This window comes from Struthio camelus, chromosome 6 (genome assembly GCF_040807025.1).
Source record: "Struthio camelus isolate bStrCam1 chromosome 6, bStrCam1.hap1, whole genome shotgun sequence".
NCBI lineage: Eukaryota > Metazoa > Chordata > Aves > Struthioniformes > Struthionidae > Struthio > Struthio camelus.
The window spans coordinates 2,668,662-2,690,293 of record NC_090947.1 but is presented as its reverse complement, the minus strand read 5'-3'; the positions used below and the strand labels follow the sequence as shown (position 1 = coordinate 2,690,293).

The window sequence follows — 21,632 nt, the reverse complement described above, 5'->3', positions numbered from 1 at the left end:
AGGCTAAGCAGGCCTATAGTCCCCAGTAGTGCCATGTCTCTCTTGTACTGGGGAGCCCAGAAGTGGACACAGTACTCGAGGTGAGGCCTCCCCAGGGCTGAGGAGAGGGGCAGGATCACCTCCCTCCACCTGCTGGCAACACTGCCTAATGCACCCCAGGCTCCCATGGGCCTTCTTGGCCACAAGGGCACATTGCTGCCTCATGCTTAACTTGCCCACCAGGACTCCCAGGTCCCACCAGGACTCTTTTCTGCAGAGCTGCTTTGCAGCAGGTCAACCCTCAGCCTGTGCTGGTGCATGGGGTTCTTCCTCCCTAGGTGCAGGACCCTGCTCTCCCCTTTCTGGAACTTCAGGAGGTTCTTCTCCACCCATCTCTCCAGCCTGGCCGGGTCCCTCTGAACAGCAGCACAGTCTTCTCATGTATCAGTTAGGTGAGTGCTGGTGAATTAGGTGAGTGCTAAACACTTTTGACAAGCATCAAACTTTTTAAGGTGGAAGGAGACTATCCCTATTTGTATAAGGAACAGGCTCTTGCTTAATTTCGATAAAGCTACGTGGCACTGCAATGGTTGCACATATTCCCTGCCTAATGCTTTTCCTTTTTGAGGGGAGGAGGAGGAGAGAAGGCAACTGGACAATTAATTCTAAAATAGCAGTAAAAATCTTTTTCATGTATATTCCCTGTGCTTTCCTATAATTTCTTTAAAATATTTACAGTGTTCTCTCCTAATTTGTTTATTATTGGTCTTTAAAGTGAAATTAGGTTGCCCACGAGAAAAACCTTTCTGTAGAATTTCATCTTGGGTTGCAGCTGATTGCCAGTGGGAGACATCTGCAGTTTGCTATTTGTTGGAGACAGTGACATCTACTGGGAAAAAGCTTGCCGGACCATGATACCTCATTACAGATCTTGCCTTAAAGTTACTTAACATGCTGAGCTTGAGCAGTTGCTGAGACACTGGTGTGTAAAGACAATTTTCTCTTTGGGAATCATCGAGTTTGCTTCCCTGATACATTTTAAATCCATTTTGCATTTATTCAGATCAGTTCGGTGAAGAAGGGATGTTGTCTCACTTGAGTTTGTGTGATACAAAAGAATAATCCAGAGCTACCAAGAAGTTGTTCTGGAAATAAATATGTGATGCCCACTGTAGGTGGCTTCCGTGGTCCTTGCTGATCAATCAGCCAGTGGGTGGGCAGTAAGTGTTTTGGCTGTGTGCAGCCAGAGGAACTCGAAAAAGTAAAGGGGAGGGAGGGTAGTTGATAATACTCTTGCATCCCAAGTACAGAGGGCCTGAGATTAGGCTTTGCATGTCATCAAAACAGTGTTTTGGGTTAACCTTATGATAACATGGGCTTGCTTCTCTTGACTTGGAAACTGGAATTGCTTCTGAACAAGCAAGAGGCTAGAAAATTCTGTTTCAAACCTTGCTTTCCTCATGTTACTATATCTAATTCAACTTATTTTTAATTTTTTTTTTTTTTTTACCATAGCAGATTATGCATCTTGTTTAACCTTTGGAAGAAAGATCTGTTGTGGCAAAGCAAGAAGGGGAATAAAAAAAAGCCATATGTCACATGAGCATTTCAGCTTGTGTTAATTCCCTCTTTGCAACAGAGCAGAACTCAGAGTTTTTGGCTAGCTTTTTTAGGGCGGAAGAGAGAATTTTGTAAATTCTAACTACTGCTTAAGGATGGCTAGATTCCCTTTTGTCTTCTGATTGTCAGGGTGAATCAAAGCAGGCACTGAGGAATTGTCTTCTGGATGAGTCATGGGGGCTCTCCCTTAACTATAGGCTTAAATCATCTACTTTTAATATGTCAGTAGTCCCTTTTGCTGATGAGTGTAAAATATTCTGGGTATCTCCTAGACGAACCAAGGCATCCAGCAGCGTCTCTCAGCAGCTAGTCTGTGAGAGAAGGGCGAACAATTCAGAGGTTGGGGAAGGGGAAGCAGGCTGTGAGATGAGGATGAGAATTTTGCACGTTTTAAATTATGCATGACATCCAAATACAGATTTGGGTTCGAGTATCCTAGGCCCTACAGATGCAAATGTACTGGAACGTACAATCTGAGATGAAAGGGAGGGAGGAGCCTTTTTTGCAAAGAATGTGAAGAACGGAAGGAGCTATTGCAATGAAGAGTCTACATACATTGACCAAAAAATTAGAGCCGAAAGTATGCAGAATTGAGCCAATGGTAATCTCATGGATAAAAGTCAGAGCTACTTAGAATAAAATGCGGAACAATTGATGTGCTTGTTGTTGCATGTTACAAAATATCTCTTTGTACCTTTGAGATCTTGTGCCTTTTCAGCTGGCTATCAGTTCAGCTCTGCTCTCTTCCTGTTGAGGTTTCTTTCTTTAAGTAATTCACAGAATCACAGAATGGTTGAGGTTTGAAGGGACCTCTGGAAATTATCTAGTCCAACCCCTCTGCTCAAGAGGGTCACCTAGAGCACATTGCCCAGGATTCTCTGCAGGGGTCTAGGACCCTCTCCAACATGTGTTTGTACCTCCAGTAGTTACAACTACATCTTATGAAAAGCAAATGTACGAGCAAGAACAAGTGTCAGGAATGAGTGTAGCCTATTTTTGGGGCTGTTGAGCTGCTATTGGAGCAAATTGGATTTGCAGCGTGAACCACGTTGGGGTGTTTGGGAGCTTTCTCAGAAGCCTTCAGTGGCTTTGAGGCAATACAGGTACCATTCTTTCCCCATTTGCAAGTATTGTTTCTAGAGAGCGCTTGAGTGATGATACTTGTATTCCTCACCTGCTATATGACCTCGCTGTGAGTTACTGGCATAAGGTTGAAAATCGTTGCCAAATTCATATGCTTGTAATTAATGCAATAAAAGGAAATATCAAATGCTTTCTTGGAACAGAAGATCTGTGTTTTGAAATCGGCCTGAAAAATGAAATCAAAAACCAAAACAATACCCTCCACAGTCCTGACCACAGGAAAGATCTGCTGTGGCTCTGGGGAATGGTATGGATGTGCGCTGGAGAGAGACAGCTGGGAACAGCCACCTTATGAACGGTAGTAATGAACTGATACTAAAATTCAATATTGAGCGCTTCCTGTTCAAAAAGTGCGTTAATGCCTTTGACGGGATTTCTGCCTTTTTGACAATAAGCAAAAGGCCTGTTCTCCTTTTCATTGTTGTGGTGACAGCAGATGGCAGTATAAAAAGTTCCTTTGCAATCCTCCTCTCACCTGGGCGCAGACACTTCCTTACATATCTAATGGGCTTTCATGGTCTTCAGCCACTGCTCTTCTCTATGAATTGTTTGACTTGAATTGTTTACCTTCATAAGGGCTCGAATTTAAAGAGAATAATTTGCACAAAAATAGCTCAGTTTTAGCGTTTTAAGGTAGGAATGTGTCTTTCGATGAACGGTTCCGGTTTTCACCTTCTTGCCTTCTGGTAAACATAGGCTTTCTTCTGCAATGCTAAAATGTTGGGTTTTTTTGGTTGTTGCTTTGTTTTGTTTTAAAGGAGACTGAAGAGCCAGTGGTGTGGAAGCTCTGGTTTTGAAGTTAGGAATAACAGTCCTTCTGGGCACAGCTGTTTTGAATTTAGTGTGTTTTGTTTCACCTGCCGTTCATTTGGGTACCTCTAGGATAGTTTCAGAGTTTTTCTGGTTATTTAAGCAGTTGCCCTTCAGCGGGCACTGTGTCTGTTGTTTTGTCTTACGTACCTTAAGTCAGTGAGTTTGGAAGGAATTTTCACCTCTGTTGTCCAATATCTGTAACTTTTGGTGTGCTGTACAGCAGCTTTACCCCGAGCACCATCTAAAATTGGATATGTAGTTTGCAAAAATAACCAGGTTCCCCTTTACTTGAAGTGCTTGTGTATTGAAGGCCCATTGGGATTTGTTTCAGAAAATCTCAGTCACTGATATGTTCTGCTTCCCATTTCTTAAACCTGGAGCAATACAGAATGGCAGCTGAATGCCTCTTTTCTTGTGCCGGCATTCAGTTTCGCTCTTAGTAGCAGTGAAAAACCTGGAGATTAGAATTTGTTCCTTTCGAGCGTGGTGGAAAAACATGGACTATTACTTCTTATGCTGATGATACCGCAACCTTTCTCAGTGGAGTATTTCTGATAGACTTCTGTCTCGATGTCTATTATATGACTGAGCATAAACAGCTGTCTGAACTTTGTATACATATTTCTTAAATTTTTAATGTGCATCTATTCAAAATATGGGCAAAGTAAGTAAATGAAAATTATTTTTTTTTTCTTTTTGAGAGAAGGGATTGCATTTTGAATTTGCAATCACTGTGTTGTCTTTGCTTTTATCTTCAGTCTGCTTAGGGTGAATTACAGTTGAGGCTGCTAGCAAACATGGGCAGCTTGTCTCTGGTCCTGAAAATATGTGACCAAAGGGATTTTTCCCTGGTGAGTGCCAGATCTCATTCTGGTACAGCAGGAAACTTGAATGTGGAGAAAATATCACATGCAAAGATAGATTTCTTGGAAAGATAGAGTTGTAAGAGCCCGTGCCTGTACTTCTTTGAAGATGTGTGAAGAAGCAGACTGTTCAACAGTTTTGTCTCAACTTTTAGCTCTTACCACAATACAGTAGTACAAGCTGAAATGAGTCCCTATTTGCTGTTGTTTAAATACATATTGAAATAGACATTCTTTTGGTGAAATATTCGATTTAATAGATCTAACAGAGAACTGGCAGAAGCAAGCATGCATTGGTTGTAGTTTGAGATAGCCTCATGAACTAGCCATGATGCTGGGTAGGGAGGAAGTAGGTTTTTCTTGGCCTGGATGGGTAATTCTGAATTCTGGAAGGATGATGGATATACATGAAAGCTGAGGGAGCTGAGTTTAAACAAATGATACTGTCTTACATCACACATGCATGGGGGAAAGGGAAGCTGCAGCTCCTGTGATGTACAGAGGGTGAAGATCTGAGGCGCGCAGATCCAGAGAGCCGTTGTTCCCAAGTGTGCTGTCTTGATGCACATTTAATAAAACTGGAGTGATACCAGAAGGATGCGAATAGCCCTTTCAGGTTCATCTCTCAAATTTTTGAAGAGTTCAGTCTGCGACAGGCTGTCTGGTAAAGTGGATGTGTCCAGTCCACCCACCTTGACACTAGTGTTTGTTTTTGCCTTTGATTGGAAGTGTTCTCAGATCTCAGAAGGAATTTTTTTTTTTTTTTTACCTTTTTTTCCCCCCTGTACTTTAGTTCTTGTTTGGTGGGAAGAGAGACTTGATGGAACATTTTGAAAGGTTGAAACTTGAAGACTTGTACTTGATTCCCAGGCACTCTAACAGCCACCTGGGGCCGAGCAGCTCTATCAAACAAAAGTCCTCTTCTATTTGCTGACGGTCCTGTTTCCATGCCAGCGTGCTTATTTTCCTCAGTGAAAAATTCTCCCTTTTTTTTCCTCTGCTCTCTCCAATTTTGCCGCACAGTCAAGAAGCTGCAACTTGCAAGGCAAGAAAGCATCTGATGAGGAGCAGATGGTTTCCATTGCCAGCAGCGTTCAGGGAGGGGCCCGAGCGTCACTTCTCAACTGCCCTCCGCTTCATCCAAGAATTTTTCCTGGGCTGGTCTGCTCTCTAAAAGCATTAGTGTAATGGGTTGCTGTGTGATTGTTCTTACTTCCCTTTTCTGCTGTGGAAGCTATCAGAGCCCTTAGACACAGATTGTGTCGGAAATAGTTTCATGGGCTTAAATACCACGAGTGCTAACACAGTGTGGGGCTGCTGTGGGGATGGAGACCAATGCCATCTGCTGTAAATAAAATACAGTTCTTTCCCTCTTTAAAGAGGTATCTCACTAGCTTGAATATAATGAAGTCAGGACCAATATGAATAAATAGTAATATTCTGTGAATGTGTGGGTAGGAGCAGGAATCCCTGCAGAGGACCCAGGCTATCTCTCAGCTGGATTTCTTCTTGACAGTTTATTCAACTGGAGAGAAGGGAAAATTAAGCAGGTTATTCAGCCTTCTCTCCTGCCTTTAAAATGTACTTCATGTCTCTCCTGCTGCTGACAAATGGAGATAATTTCAAGATTTTTTTCCCCTCACTTCACTTTTTGTATTACCAATCAGTTTTTTTAAAACCTGTTTAAATATTAGTTTTCATAAAGCGGCATTATATCTGTGAATTTGTAGCTTTTGAAAGTGAATTCTTATATTCTGAATAGTTCATGATTGTGAAATGGCTGGATGCCAGCAGCACCTCTCATACTGAATTTGAAGTCCTGTGGATTTTGGTCTTTTTGGTACACTAAAGTTTATGTGATCTATCTCAGTAGACTGAGCTTCTTGCGTTAATAGTACTGATTTTGTGTAGAAATATTTCTCTGTGATTATGGAATATGAGTATTTACCTTATACATGTATTTATGTATATGTGTATATATAACCATGCCGTTAACAGGAAAAGGGAATATTTTGCAGAGTGGCTCTTGAAAAAGACTGGGGTTGGTTGAATGTAATATTTCATAGTTAAGTTTAACACTTGGACTATGTTAGTTTCTTAAGGATAGTCACCTTTTCAGATGGATAGCACCCTGCAGATGGTGGCAGATTGTATCCTCCTCCACTCTTGCCAGTAGTGTGTACTCACTTACAGAAGAAAAGCAGTGGGGATGTTGCTATCTACAGGAGTTGATGAATCTCTTACCTTTAAAATTGAAGTGCTTCATGCCAGGGAAAATATGTATGAATGTATTTATAGTAATAAACAGCATAATCCCTGAGCAGGTACTGTTATGAGCAGGGGGAAATGGTGTCCCACTAGGTCTGTGAAAGTGGTATCTACTTTCAGATACTTTAAAATTGTGCTCTTTCTTCTCCAGGATTTACAAATATCCAAAATCCAAATGTTGGAAAGCTATACATTAATCAACATTAAGATATTATATACAAAATATCTAAAACTGATAGGTAATGGAATGGCCAATATATTTAAGGAACGGTAGATTATCTCAACTTTTCTGATGCCTGGAGCTGACAGTAGTTGGCATCCTATCAGATAGGGCTGGGATAATACTGCAGTGTTCTGCAAAGGTGCTAGATTGATGCTGCATGCAGCATCTGGTCTTTGTTGGATTTAACGCCTGCAGAGCTCCCTGAGTCTCTTCAGTACTCTGGAGAGACACGAGCACAGTGGTGGTGGGAGCTGCTGATTTATTCTCTGTACTGTGCCATGCGTGCTTATAAACTGAAGTACTGGCGCTGGCATGTGCCTACACACTGCATTGGACAAGTCTGTATGTCTGATGAAGCTGTTCCTGAGCCAGATGTGGAAGCAGCGATCTGGTCAGCGATCTGGTCTTGCAGCATACTGATTTAGCCCAGCCACAGCAGAGCAACGTGTGCACAGAGCCCATTCCAGGTGCCTGCACTGGGTATCTAGTTTTCTGTTAATACAAAGCACTTAATCACAAAAGTGACTAAGTTTCATTCTTCTGGATATAGTCTGGAATTCAGAAAAGGCTTCGGATTCTGGGATTTAATACAATTGCTTGTGCACTAGCATCATCTATGTAGTTTATAATTTGAGTTGAACAGTGCATCTGTAAAATTTCATGAAGCCTGATAAATGATAGTTCAACATGTTTGTTCATGCTGTTTGTTAGTAATAAGACCTTTAGCCAATTTAGTTGCTTCTGAAATTTAACATCTACAGTAAAAAGAACCTGGAAACATGGAACTATAGCTGAAATATTAGTATTTCATGCTGAAATTTCTGTGATTTTGTCATTTCCGTCACTCCCTGGGCCAGGTATTCACATAGTTATCTTAATCACCCACATTTGCACGATTTTAAGATTTGCTGTTTACCTGTGAAGTATGTTAAAAGCAGTGCCAAAAGCTTTGAGGAATAACGTTAATGCAGTAAGAGGAGCAAATATCACTTTATCCTGTTTGGTGGTTTTTGATAGGTGTACAGTTGTGCGAAAAGGACTTCAAGATGTCTCCCACTATTTAGAGCTGTGTTTAACCCTCCTCTGCTCTTCTTGTTTCCAGCAACCAGACCTTACCTCCTTGCTTTGTTTTTGATTCTTGAAGAAATTATGAGAGTAGATCCTAAATTCAGAATTGTCTCTAGGAGAAAAAAATTTGGGAGAAAAAATTGCACCTGTAAAAATCTCCTGTGCTGAGTTTATGCTATGGCCATGGATAAAATCAGTACAAACATTAAATGTCTTCTAAAGAAAAAAAGGGATGGGAAACATGCTTCCCCGAACTGGAGTAAAAGTCTATCCTTCGGGAGCACAGTATGGATATGCCAATTTTGGCTGGCAGGCCACTGTCATGGGCTAGATGTTGGCTTTGTTTAAAGGTGTTTCTCTTGGAGTTTTGCTGCAAGCTTGTGCTGCACACTAAAGAGTTTGTAATGGAAATGCTGAGATCCTGTCCTGCTAGAGATCAAAGATAGTGCTAGACAGGAGAAGGTACTGGATGTGGTGCTCCAAATATGTTCTGATGTTGGCTGCCGAAGAGATACCTTACCCAGCAATTTCATGCAGGAAGCCTAAAATAGCCTGTAATCTCTATTATAGTGCTTTTCTGGTATTGCATGCTTAGGATTGACCCTGTATATGCCAAAGAAGATAGTGATCTTTTATGTGTGACTGAAGAGCTAAAACCAGCGTGTTCAGAGCGACGGGCAGCTGCATGCAGGAGGTGATCATGCACGCAAAATGTTGAAACTCTTGAATGGAGGTGAAGGCAGCTCCTGTCTTAGGAATCCGAAGTGCATTTGTGAGCAAACTGGGACATTGGGATTGGCTACAACTTTGTGTAGTAGTTTACATTTACTAGGTAAACCCTCTGGGTAGCAGGTGAATTTCTTTTACTGGGTTTCTGTCTTGCCTTGCAACCTGGGAGGCTGGGAATGCTTACTCAAACTACCCGTGTGTGAGAAGGGATCAGACTGTTGGTCACCTGTTTTGCTTCTAGTGCGAATGCAGGCAAATTTTTTTCCAAAGTAGAAAAAACTTGGTGACTAATCGCTGTGTCCCAAGTGAGTTAATTTTGAGACTTGTTACAGATGGAAGAAATGAAAAATAACTTTAAATATTTAAATATGGATATTTTGGTGCTTATAGTACGGTTGTGATTTGTATTTCTTTTACGTAGGGATTCTTTCCTTTGCGTCCCCCACCCCCACCCCCGCAAGGTAGGGAAAAAGGCCTACTTAAAATGGCTAAATGTACTTTTTGGATGTAATTATACTGTACCATTTTAGGTGTGCTTTATCTTTTTGACCTAGTTGACAGGTTAATATGTGACCCTAGATTGCTGCATTTATATGTAAAGAATTATTTTATTACAGTGGATTCTCAAAACTACATTTATTTTAAATTTTGTGCAGATCAAGTCATCTGAATCTACTGAAGTGACTGAAGATTGTCATGTTTAGAAGAAGTTGCGTTATCCTCCCACTACAAAGAATTAAAGAAAATAATGGCGTAGGAAGTAGAACATACTGCTTTTGCAATTTGGCATTTTCGAAGTATTGTATTGTCATTTGGTTATTAATCTGTAAACACCTTGAGGACCACAGCATTAGCTGTTTCATCATGTCTTAAGCATTTGACCTCGAGGATAACTTCCTAGAAATGTGTTAAGAAGAGTTGCTTTTTGTATTAACTATTGCTGAGTGTTACTTTTGCCTTGATGTTAACTGAAATAAGGACTGGATTTCTTTTTGCTAGCTTCTCTGCAGCAGTGCAAAGCTGTTGTAGACATTATGCTTGAGTGTCTTCTGGTTCTGGTGAAATATTTGTGCGTATTATAATGCAAAATAAAGCTAAAATAACGATCCTTATTCTTACTTGTGAGGCGTTGAGTGGCTGAGGGGCTTCAGTGGAGTGTTGTGCGTGCTCCATGTGACATTTAGACATATTAATGTCCCCTGAGTAATCAGTATTGTCAAGGACATGAAGGAAATCTAAGGCTTCATATATGTTAACCTTTTCTGCACTGAGATGGGCATCAGCCTGAGCTAGTTTTTATTACCTCAAAAGCAAGATGACTGTTATAGCAAATTAAATATGCACAAGGCCGTGCTGATGCTGCTTATGCCTTGTGTCAGTCCCTGGCAGTGAGAGGACTCTAACTTGGGTATTAGATGTAAAAAACAACCAAAACCCCAAACAACCAAAAAGCCCAGTCAAATAGTATTAGATTAGCTTTCATCTGTGTGAGTGTTTTCTTGATTGTACTTGAAGGACAAAAACTCACGTATTTAGAGCACAACTCTAATATATCTTTCTTTTGCCATCTCCTTTACTTCAGTCCCCCATTCTTACAGTGGTATCTGCAGCATTTTATTTTTACCATCAACCTTTAAAGTATGAGTAAATAGTGCTTAAATACTATATCTGTTTTTATTGAATTCTATAGAGTGTTGAGAGGCACGGGATTTTTATAGTAGTTGCAGTCAATTCCAATTGAATACATAATTGGTATCTCTACTTGATAGCTGCAGTAAATCTCAAAGAAGGGAAGAGAAGGATGCTCTCATTTTGTTAGGCTGCTTCTCTTTTGGATGCATAGTGCATCTTCCAGCTCTCTGGGCTAATTAAAATGCCATTACAGTACATGTGGTGCTACAATACAGTCTAGGGAGAGTTCCAAAAATAGATTCTTGAGTGCAGACAAATTAGAGAGGAAATATGCACTGAGCATTTTCTCATAGGTTTAAAGAGAAATAATCCATTTGCTGCCTTAATTGCTTTCTTGTAAATGTTGAAGCCTTTTTTTCTCTGTAAATTTCAAATGAGTAGACAAATAAATAATACATCCATGATAATTACTATTCTCATTACTAATATTTTAACTTGTTGTTATACATACATCATAGACATTAACGCGTAAGTCAAGATAATTTAGTGGACTGTGCTTAATTGTCAGGGACAAAGAGACTTTTCTTCTTCCGATCTCCTATTTTAGTTACCTGGTATCCTCAGACTGTGAGATTAGTGCATGGTTTCTGCTTACAAAGACAGTAATACAGCTGACCAAACCACCCCCTTATTTCCCCACCCCAGCCCCAACCCTGCTGGTAAGTGATGTGGATGAATACTGTTTGCACATTATATTCGGCAAAACAATCTCCTAACCTGTGTATAAAATGCAAAAAAAGTTTGTTTTTTTTTTTAAATAATGTTACTATGGTGCATGCATACTGATAGCAGGAAAAGAATTGGATGTTCTTAGACCTGGCCATGTCCATGAAATAGCTGTGGGCTTACATATGTAACTGAGACAGTACATAATTCCGTGAGCAATGCCAGTAGATTGAGGAGCTCTCACTTTTCCAGGGTGTACCTCATCTTAAACTGTTGACAACAGCTTGATTACAATGGATAAGGTTTGTTGACCAGTAGTCAGACTTAATCAGAGGGAAGGAGCTGGGGAAAGTGCAAGGCAAGAGAAAGAATCACACCCTGTAACTATGATAGCAAATACTATGGATAGGATAAGATCTGTAGAGGGTAACAGATGATGCCAAAGAGGTACCATGCAGGCTGTATGTGTTTTGAGGTTTGCTTTAGGACTAAACCTAGTCCAGCTCCCCCCCAGAAGGAATTCCCAGGGGAGCATGTTAGGTGGACCACAGTGCACTTTTGGATGTGTTATATCCCAAAAGGCTCTAGTCTGTGTGCTCAGACTGCTCTAAGATGCAAGCCAAAGTACGGGACATGGGGCAGTCAGGAGTGTGCTTCACAAATCCTCTCCTGATGCAAACTGAAATGCTAATGTAGGCTTATCCTGTCAACACTCTTTCTGTTTTTAAAGGCGTTAAATGTAATCCTGGTCGAGCGCGTACTAGCCGATCTCTTGGGTTGCAATGACTGTGCGGCTGATCATCTGTCTGCTAGCTTTTTCTGTGGGGCACAGTATTGTCTGAATTGTGGGCAAGTGTCTTTCAGCCATGCCTTGAAGCAGACAGGAAGGTGGACAGATAGTTATTTTGGCCTTGGGGAATCAGATGCAGGGAAAAGGATTTTTTTTTTCTTCTTTCCTTTGTGGGACCAGTCACAGTTGTTTTACTAGAAAGCAGTAGGGAGTACAAGACAATCGTGCTTCCTTGGTGACAAATAAAAATGCAGGAGTCACGGATCCAGAAACATCCTCTTCCTCTATAGCACCCTTAACAAAAGCCTTATTTGAAACGTGGATGCACACTTTCAAAATGGAAGCAGTCGGGATATTCTCTTAGATGCTAACCAGTGGCTGTTTCTCCTGGGTTTGCTTTCAGCCATCTGATTTTGCTTGAGGCTTTTTATTAGGCACTGAGTAATTAGAGTGTCTTTCCTTTTTGACTTGGAAGGCGTGGGGGCAGGCTTTTGAGCTGCATCCTTGTAGAGAAGATAGCCAAAATAATCAGATAATTGCCTTGTGAATGGTTTAGTGCAAAGACCCAATGTTGAATTCACCACTCTGGGGATGTCTTATTGCTCAGCAGTTTTCCTCTGCTCTCCTTTTCTCAAGGAACTGGGGTTAAACAAAGCTCCAGTTCCTACTGTAGTAGTGAGAAGTGTAAGTTAATGAGACTTTTTGCAATTTGTGTGCCCAGCCCACCTCCAAAGTCAGTTTGGGAAGGAACTTGAAGCTTTGAATTGCAAGTGGCAGTAGCTACCTCATTATCCCTTCTGAATAGCCAAGGGCATATGGAGGATAAAGGTTGGGAGTTGAACAGCAAGATTTTAGGTTTTATGACTTGCCCTTTGCAGAAGGTTTGTTTCCCTACTTTCCCAGAAATATCAAATTACTGCTATTTAGTTAAGTGTTTTCCAGTAAGCGCTCCTCTGCTTAGCATCCAAAAAAGTGTATGACTAAGGAAGACCTGAAAGGTATTTAGTCTAGAGGTCTCAGACTCCTGGTATGAACAGATGATTCTTAGCCCTCAGAAGGTCTCACCACGTAGCCGTTTCCTCAACTGAAAATGGACGAACACGGGAAAAATGACTAAGTTCTGCAGACTGCATATCTCACTTTTTTTTTAAACCAAGCTATCTTTTCTTAGAGGTTTAGAAAATACGGCATCTTTCTTCTTGATCCTCTGCAATTCATTTTCTAATGCTGTATCTAAAACGGAGGAGAGCGCCTTGGCCAAGGAGGCTGTCACATCACTGAGTAATTACCTCCTGTGTCTTACATATGTGCCTGTTAATACGTCCTGGAAGGAGCTTGTGTCTTTTGCATCATTGCCAAACTGTGGATTCGCTCAGTTTTGTGACGTGCTTTGGCTTTGGTTCTTTTTTGTTGTATAGCTCTTTGCCGGGTATTTCTCATCTTGCAATTGTACATTTGACCATTACTTTTTTTTTTCTTTAGACGTAGGGATTTATTCATTTATCATTGAATTTTCCCATCCATTATCCAACTTGTCATGGAATTCCCATCCAGGGCTCCCAAAGTATGTCCTCTCAGTGTGATGTCATGCCTTAATTTTAAATATATCTTTACTACTCTGTCAGAAAAGTAAGGACTCTTACAGTGTACTAGATGTATATCCAAAAGCTGATGATGACTCAGAGTGATTTTCTTTTTAAGCAGGTGTGCATGTGGTTTAGGGAGTTTCATGTAGACCTGATTTTCTTACTAATTTGCTTCATGTTGTCTTCCTCTGTGTGTGTATGTGTGTGCGTGTGTGTGTTTTTTCAATAAAACTTGGGTAAAATCAATTTTTTTTTGCCAGTTTGCTAGACATGCTGACAAAGAAACAAACTGAGTTGCTTTCATGCAACTTCATCTTGATCAGCTTTAATATTTTCTGATTTTTATTCTGCTGATTAACAAATTATTCCTTCTTTCCAGAAATCAATTACTGGTCAATAATTCCTATTTTCCATCCATCTTCACCCTTCCTGACTTCCTCCTTCCCTTTCTTGAAGATTTCCTTTCTACTGCTTTTTGGGACTTTTCCAATCCTCCGTGGGTCCATAAGGATAATCACTGGTTGTTCATCAGTTTACTCAGTGAGTTCAAGTAGAGTAGGGTGATTTGCATCAGCTCTAACGATCTGAATATATGAAACAGTATTTAAATAACATCATCTTTCCCAGTTTCTGGGCTGCATTCTTAAACTAACAGGAATTAATTACAGTAAGCGTGTTTATAGTTTTCTCCTGGAAATAAGCAAAAACCTCACTGAATACTCCAGCCTTCTCTTGTCCCTCATTATTTGTTCTTTCTTGCAGTAATAAAGCTACGTTTACCTATTTTACTTTGCCTTGGAGCGTCTTTTGATTTGTTTCGCTTCTTAGTCTTTTCTATTTTTATCCCTATGTATTTGTATTATGTTATTCTGTAGCTTACTATAGCCACCTAGCTTTGTTTTCCTGTTTTCAATGCATTTAAATCCTACAAAATCAGTTATTTTCATAAAGTGTCCCAGAAATGTAGTTTAACTCTTTGGAACGGTTCTGTATTGACAAAGATAAAAATAAAACATCCAAATTCCCCTCTACGAATAATGACTTCATCTTATTAATTAATGAGTAGAAATACCCATTTGAAAATTAAGCTATACTAAATATTTTGTCAATCAAGTTATAAATTAAACTCACTGCTGGCTGTTGTTCACAGCTGAGTGGAAGTAGCAGTTTTTCTTTTGCCTCCCATGGATTTTGGACTGGACAATTTGGGGGCATTATTTCTATTGCGCATTGACTGTAGTCAGCCATGGAATTAATTTGCACCATTCAGTCTCCATAATCCAATTGGGACAACTCACCCCTGCTGTTTTCTGATTTTTATGGTGAAGTTATTAGATTATTCACATACATAACCAACTCAAGAGTGCATTTGTTCTTGACAACAATTTTTAGTAGCTTAGGGAAAACTTGGCTAGTAGAGAGAACTTGAAATTATTTTGTAGATAATCTGGTTTGTCTCAGTTATTCAAAACCAGGGCTTGTGGCTTGTAAAAGAGTCAAATGGTGATTGCATGGTTTGACCTTTCTACACTTCCTTTGCTGCCTGTCCGCAGCAGTAGGACAAGCTGCATCCATCAGCGTCCAGCTTTCTGTGGAGTACAGAACTACCACTGCCATCCCTTCTGGGCAAGAAGAAGGGTAAAAGTATTGAGCTGGATGTGACCCAGATATTTTTAGTATTTTCTGTTTTTCAGTTCTATAATTCTCTCAGCTTCCTCTATAAATATACGATGAAGCTCTGAGAGGGGTGGAGGTGAATACTTTGGAAAGGCAGGAGGCGGGGGTAAAATATTCTTTCATAACAGAAACTGATTGTATTCACTTTGGCATTTGCAAACCCAGAATCCTCTTTTATCTTACTTCTTGCTTATAAGTGTTGGCATAAAACATCATGCATTTCTCTTGCAGCTCGGAGCTCAATTACACAGCAATTGATTTAGGAGACAGTGTCTCCAGTAACTATGGGAAGAAGAAAACACAGTATGGCAGTAGCTAAAAAAGCATTTTCTTGGGACTTGGGGCTTAGATTCCTTCAGGTGGTTTAGGTGATCTTTAATGTGATGGTGCAACATGCTCTTTGAACCAGTGTGGCTGAAGTGAGGATTGTGGTCAGTGGCGCAGAGTCTAGTTGGAGGCCTGTAGCTAGTGGTGTCCCGCAGGGGTCAGTCCTGGGTCCAGTCTTGTTCAACTTATTCATCAAGGACCTGGAGGAAGGCACAGAGTACACTCTCAGCAAGTTTGCTGATGATACTAAACTGGGGGGAGTGGCTGACACACCAGCGGACTGTGCTGCCATTCAGAGGGATCTCTATAGGCTGGAGAGACGGTCAGAGAGGAACCTCCTGAAGTTCCAGAAAGGGAAGAGCAGGGTCCTGCACCTAGGGAGGAATAACCCCATGCAGCAGCACAGGCTGGGGGTTGACCTGCTGCAAAGCAGCTCTGCAGAGAAGGACCTGGGAGTGCTGGTGGACAACCAGTTAACCATGAGTCAGCAATGTGTCCTTGCAGCCAAGAAGGCCCATGGGAGCCTGGGGTGCGTTCGGCAGAGTGTTGCCAGTAGGTGGAGGGAGGTGATCCTGCCCCTCTCCTCAGCCCTGGGGAGGCCTCACCTGGAGTACTGTGTCCACTTCTGGGCTCCCCAGTCCAAGAGAGACATGGCACTCCTGGGGAGAGTCCAGCAGAGGGCTACAAGGATGATGAGGGGACTGGAGCATCTCTCCTGTGAGGAAAGGCTGAGAGAGCTGGGCCTGTTCAGCCTGGAGAAGAGAAGACTGAGAGGCGATCTTATCAGGGTGTTTAAATATCTGAAGGGAGGGTGTCGAGAGGATGGGGCCAGACTCTTCTCCGTGGTGCCCAGCGACAGGACAAGAGGCAACGGGCACAAACTGAACCACAGGAAGTTCCATCTGAACAGGAGGGAAAGCTTCTTGACTGAGAGGGTGACAGAGCACTGGAAGAGGTTGCCCAGAGAGGTTCTGGAGTCTCCTTCCCTGGAGATATTCAAAACCCGTCTGGACACGATCCTGGGCAATATGCTGTAGAGGGCCCTGCTGGAGCAGGGGGGTTGGACTGGATGATCTCCAGAGGTCCCTTCCAACCTCAACCATTCTGTGATTCTGTGTGATTCTGTGAATGCTTAAATGTACAGATTTTTTTCCCCTCTTTTAAAGTTATATAGAGCACATACTCACAGCCTAGGGCTGTAAAACGTATGTCTTTCAATGGCCCTTTCTCAGGGCTTTTTATAATAGGTAGTTCTTTACAAATTTGAGACTAATTAGCTCATCTATTTGAGAGAAGGAAGGAATTCAAATAAGCAAGAGCTTTTTGGGGCAGCAGTATCACTGAGCAAGGAGCAGAGTTATACCTGTTTGAAGAAAATTTTTAAGATCATAAGTGACTTTTCCCCCTTTTTTTGAAGGCTTAAGAGGTTTTTTTTTTGGCCAGTATTCTATTAGCAATAGATATGATGCTTCATTAAATGCAACAGTATTTTAACTTTGCTAACAAACTGATCACCTAGTTTCTTGAAATGAAGTGGTTTCTTTGCCGTTTTGAAATGTTTTTAGCTAGTTACGGGAAAGTGAGGAAACAACCGTAATGTTTAACTGCTTTAGATGGTGAAGTTTGAATTCTAGGTGTTTTGTTTTGGTTTTGGGCTGTGGTATGGATAGTCAGCTGTAGACCAAGCTAACTTTGCGTGTACTGCAGAAGCACATTTTGTGTCTGAGATGCTCATTTTTGTTCTGTTGTTGTTCACTGATGGTGTGAAACACTGCAGCTTTAATTTGGTAATAATGATACTATTAAAATATCACCATCCAGAGCAAAAGAGTATTTTGCATCTAAAATAGGTGACCAGATATAGGATTTCCTGCTGATTTGGGGGAATTTCCTACAGTGCCCTGATAGCAAGTGCTATCTGATACTGGATAGAGCCTTTGGTTACATTTGTGCAAATGGTTGGGAGTGACGATTTTGGCTTTGGTCTGTGAATGTTGGAATGCTTCTGGGAAAAAGACAAAAATTGAATTCCAGTTTGTAGATTGGAAAGTCTTGTGCAAAACATAGGCTTGTTTTAAAAGGTGAGTTTGAAATAGCTCTAAGATGCTGATTTTTTTCACTACTGTTCATGTTTTGTAGTAAAAGAGAAAGTATGTTTGTGTGTGTGTGAGAATAATAGAACAAATGTTGTCATTTGCAGTGATTGCAATTAAAAAAACAAAAAAGCTCCTCTAGATGCTAGAAAGCCAGTAAACTGAAATATCTTGGACATTGCTTCATTTTTCAGCGTTTTATTAACTGTTGAGATGCAAGATATTCTTACTCTCCCTGCTGTTGCTGCTGGGCTAGTGCCTAGAGCTGGAGCTTGGGTGCCCAGGTGATGTAGGCCTTGCAACTGGCTAGTTTGGAGGCTTTCATCAAGAGACTGGAAATTTGTTCATGGATGCTGGTGCCCAGGTCACATCATGGGCATATAGTGAGTCATCTAATGTGGCTTAAATCAGGTTACGAGGGGCCTGTTGATACATGCAAATGTATCTTTGATGACCTGATGTGACATACCATGTGGTTGGCACCTTTCTGCCAGTTGCATGAGAGAAGGTTATCGAGAACTGGGAATGAAGGTGGTAAGTTCTAGGTTGTCAGCAGGGTGAAATAATTACTGCCTGGATATACCTTACTCCAAGGGTTAAAATAGCTACCGCAGGGCAACCAACTTCTGCTGAAAGTGTGTTGTGTTTGCCCGTATATGCGCTCTTAGTGTGTTCGGGATGCGAGGTCACTTACCCTTCAAGTGGAGGCAAGTGATGTGCCGTCTTGCATGCAGGCAAGTTCATATAGCTTGTGTTTTGCCCCCGCTGCCGCTCTCCAAGCAGAGGAGCATGTTGAAACGGCCGATGATGCAGACTCGCTGCTGCTAAAGCTGGAGGACTCTCATGCATAGTTCTCTGCCAGCAGCTTTATCTTGCTGGAGCTCTGGTATTAATATGTCAGTTGGGCTAAACTGCTGGTGTTAGTATGGGAAAGGACCCCTTTGCTCCCACTGCCTATCCGCAGGCAGATTTTAGTGGAAACTGGCCTCCTGGGGCCTGCTGACAGAGCACGGGGGCTGCTGGTGGAAGGCTCTGTTTTGTAAGTGGATCCTTCTCTTCTGAAGGCGCGTCTTCGTCAGAGGGAGGACTAACGCCTCCACGGAGAAAAAGGAAAACTCTGCTCCCGATGGAAAAGCAGTCAGGCAAGCAGCAGCTGACCTGCCGCTGGCTTCCTGGGGCTGTTCCCACTGCGCAGCTGTGTCCTGGGCGCCTGCTGCGTGCTTGCTTTTTTTTGGAGGGCGGCGGGGGGTGGGGGGAGGATCTGCTTGCTGGCCAAGCCGTGCCGCGTGTAATTGCTGGTATACGTGTGCTGCCCATCTGGGCAGCTGCCGCGTCGTTGCTAAAAGAGGCCAGCTGACTCTTTTGAAGCTGCTGGCAGGCTGGATAGATGAGTCGGGGAGTTGCTTGTGGTGCCGGGGTGCCGCTAGCCCTTTCCGCGTCGAAACAGAGCAAGTGCTTCAGAATCGAGCGTTGTTGCTGTTGGCCCGTGAATTCAGAAAGTACTAGGGAAAGACTGAGGTAGCAAGGGCCTGCCTTATATAAGAAATGAGGATGTAAACCGCCACATTTGTAATTGGGGAGATCATGTTTTCTGCTATCCGCTTGCACTCTTTGCTCTGTAATGACTGCTGGGCGGTGTGTTTGATGGGGAGGTTGACGGCAAAGAGCTTTGAAATGTGAATAGTCAGTTTGATCTGCAGGACAAGAATTACTTCTCTGAGAAGGAAAACTTCTCATGGTTATAGTTTATTGACACGATGCCTGCGGCTGCACCGATCCTTGGGTAATATCAGTGGAGACAAATCTGTGCACGTGATGGAGAAGACCCAACTATGCTTTCTCTCCAGAAACTTTGCAATGGAGGACGGAGGGAGAAGAAAACAATGTGTAGTGGCTTTTTTTTTCTTTCTTTTTTTTTTTAATAGTCCGTTGACATCTTAATATTTTTATGAGTCTAAACTGTCCTTCACTTTGACTGAGAGATGGGGTGGTTTCTTTCATGCCTCCAGGCATGGTCTGGCTTGATCGTATCTGTGCGTTGCAGCGTAAAATACAGAAATATGCTAGAGGAGAACAAATGAGGCATAACTGGCAAAGGTAGAGGTATTTACGGTGGAACGAATGGATTTGAGTTGAAATTTTCTGCATTCAAGCATAGCTTAAGTTTTATAAACATACTGTAGTGAGACATCCCTAACATGCCCCTGAATTGAGCATTTTTTGCTTCAACTTTTATGGGGGGGGCAGATGGGAGGGGAATGGATGTCTAGAAAATCTGGTCTGGCAGTCTACAGTACTTCACGGTGTCATGTTTTTCTGTTTTAACTCTACTTGAACGCAAGATACAATCTTTGAAATATTTTAAATAGAAAACTGCTTCAGCAAGAAGGATTTCTGCATATCATTTACAAAGTATGTTTTTAATGCCTTTCTGAAATCCAAACTTATGCAAAATGGGACTTATTATGCATGTCTATGCATTTTAATCTCCTCTAGTGATTTGTCAGTTCTCTTTAACATCTCCACAGCATATTACAGCCATTCCTCAACTTCACTTCCTAGGGATGAGCTTCTGTTTTAACTCCACTCTCATCTCTAAATAAAAAATGAATTGTCATTAAGGTATTGTGTGATAAGCTTTATAAGCTGACATGCCTAGTTTCCTTGGATTGGGATCAGTGCAAGTTGGATTTAAAGACCAGGAAAACCTGAGCACGATCCGGGCTACAGTGTCTTATATTTTCTGCTTTAGTGTAAGCAGTTGTTATGCAGCTGTCTTGTTAGCATTCTTGTTCCTAGTGCTTTGTGCTATTTGTGTGTTTCTGTTTTGCATTGATAATTGGATAGTCTTTTTTTTTTTCTTTTTGGAATGTCTAAAATAGTTTAGCTAACCAAAGAGTTGATGATGTGATTTTTTTTCCCCTCACCCTCTTTCCAGATGGGCTTTCTGGCAGAGACCAGCCAGTAGAGCTGTTGAATCCACCTAGAGTGAACCACATGCCTAGCTCTGGTAAGAAGAAACTTTTTTTTTTTTATTAAATGTTATTCCTATTCTGGGAATGCAGTATAATATTCTACAGATCTATCTTGTAAGTTCGATAGCAGAATGCAAATGTAAAGCAGTGGTATGAAGTGTGTTAGAACTTGCAGAAATCTACTTTCCCAGGCTGAACGAGTGGGATTTGGGAGTTGAGGGAGAACGGAACAAAACAGTTTTGGGAGTCTTAAATAACCAGCCCCCACCCTTGGCAAGGGCTAGGGAGAGACTGATCTAGTTGGAGCTTCTTGATTTTTCTTAGAAAGGAGAGGACAGCAGAACAAAGCAGCACCTTTTACTGGTCTTTTCACAGCCTATAAGGGACACTGAGGAAAAGTAAGTTTTTTGAGCTGCTGCTCCTGATAAGGAAAGATTTCCTTATGTTGAAATGAGCAAAAAGTCAAAGTTAAATTTAGATTGATCAAAGCATATCATGCTTGGCTCTTGAGTTTTCTTTTTTCTTACCTCCTCTAATGATATTCCTATAGCATGTCTTGGGTGTTGTCTTTCTGGTATGAAGAAAACAAAGCAACTACAGTGTTCATCTTGGAGACTGACTGCTTCTCATGCAGCTGAGGAGAGATATCCTGTGGCTCTCAGTTGCAGCACTTCAAGCTAAGGAAAGATTTGACCAAGATTTTGGTCAAAATACAGGCAATGCTATGGAAAGTAGTCGGCTGCTTTCTTCAAATGTCCCCCTTCTCTCTCCAAAAGGAGTGTTTTGTTTCCAGCTGCCAGCAGCCCTCAGTGTAGCTTTCAGTGTAGTTGTGAACTTCTTTATCCAACGTGGGCTTAATAGTTTGGAAGCCCCTTCATATAGATCCTCAAAGCCTTTGAGCTCAAATTCAGTAACACATGGCTCTGAGGCCAGTGGCTGTTGGTAAGAGCTTATTAACTGCTGAGAGGTTTTTGGGGCTTTAAAAAGATGAGATGTTACAAGAGAGGTCGAAAAGGCTGTCCTTCCATCTCCCCATCCTTCTGTACAATGGATGGAAACGGGTCTGTGTAAAAAAGCTGGCTTGTGCAGGGTCTTGATGGCGCCCCCCCCCCCCCCCCAA

At 41.7% G+C, this 21,632-nt stretch overlaps 1 protein-coding gene across 17 annotated transcripts in view; it reads left to right on the top strand.

The window, feature by feature from the left end:
• HDAC4 (histone deacetylase 4) overlaps positions 1–21,632 on the top strand; it is a 293,162-nt gene that overhangs the window by 102,181 nt on the left and 169,349 nt on the right. For 14 of the 17 annotated variants that reach the window (XM_068947757.1, XM_068947754.1, XM_068947756.1 and 11 more), the window contains one exon: positions 20,476–20,547. The exons of the other annotated variants lie outside the window; for them this stretch is intronic. In XM_068947757.1, the coding sequence (XP_068803858.1) occupies positions 20,476–20,547 (72 nt within the window). The remainder of the gene's footprint in view (positions 1–20,475; positions 20,548–21,632) is intronic. 17 annotated transcript variants of the gene reach the window in all.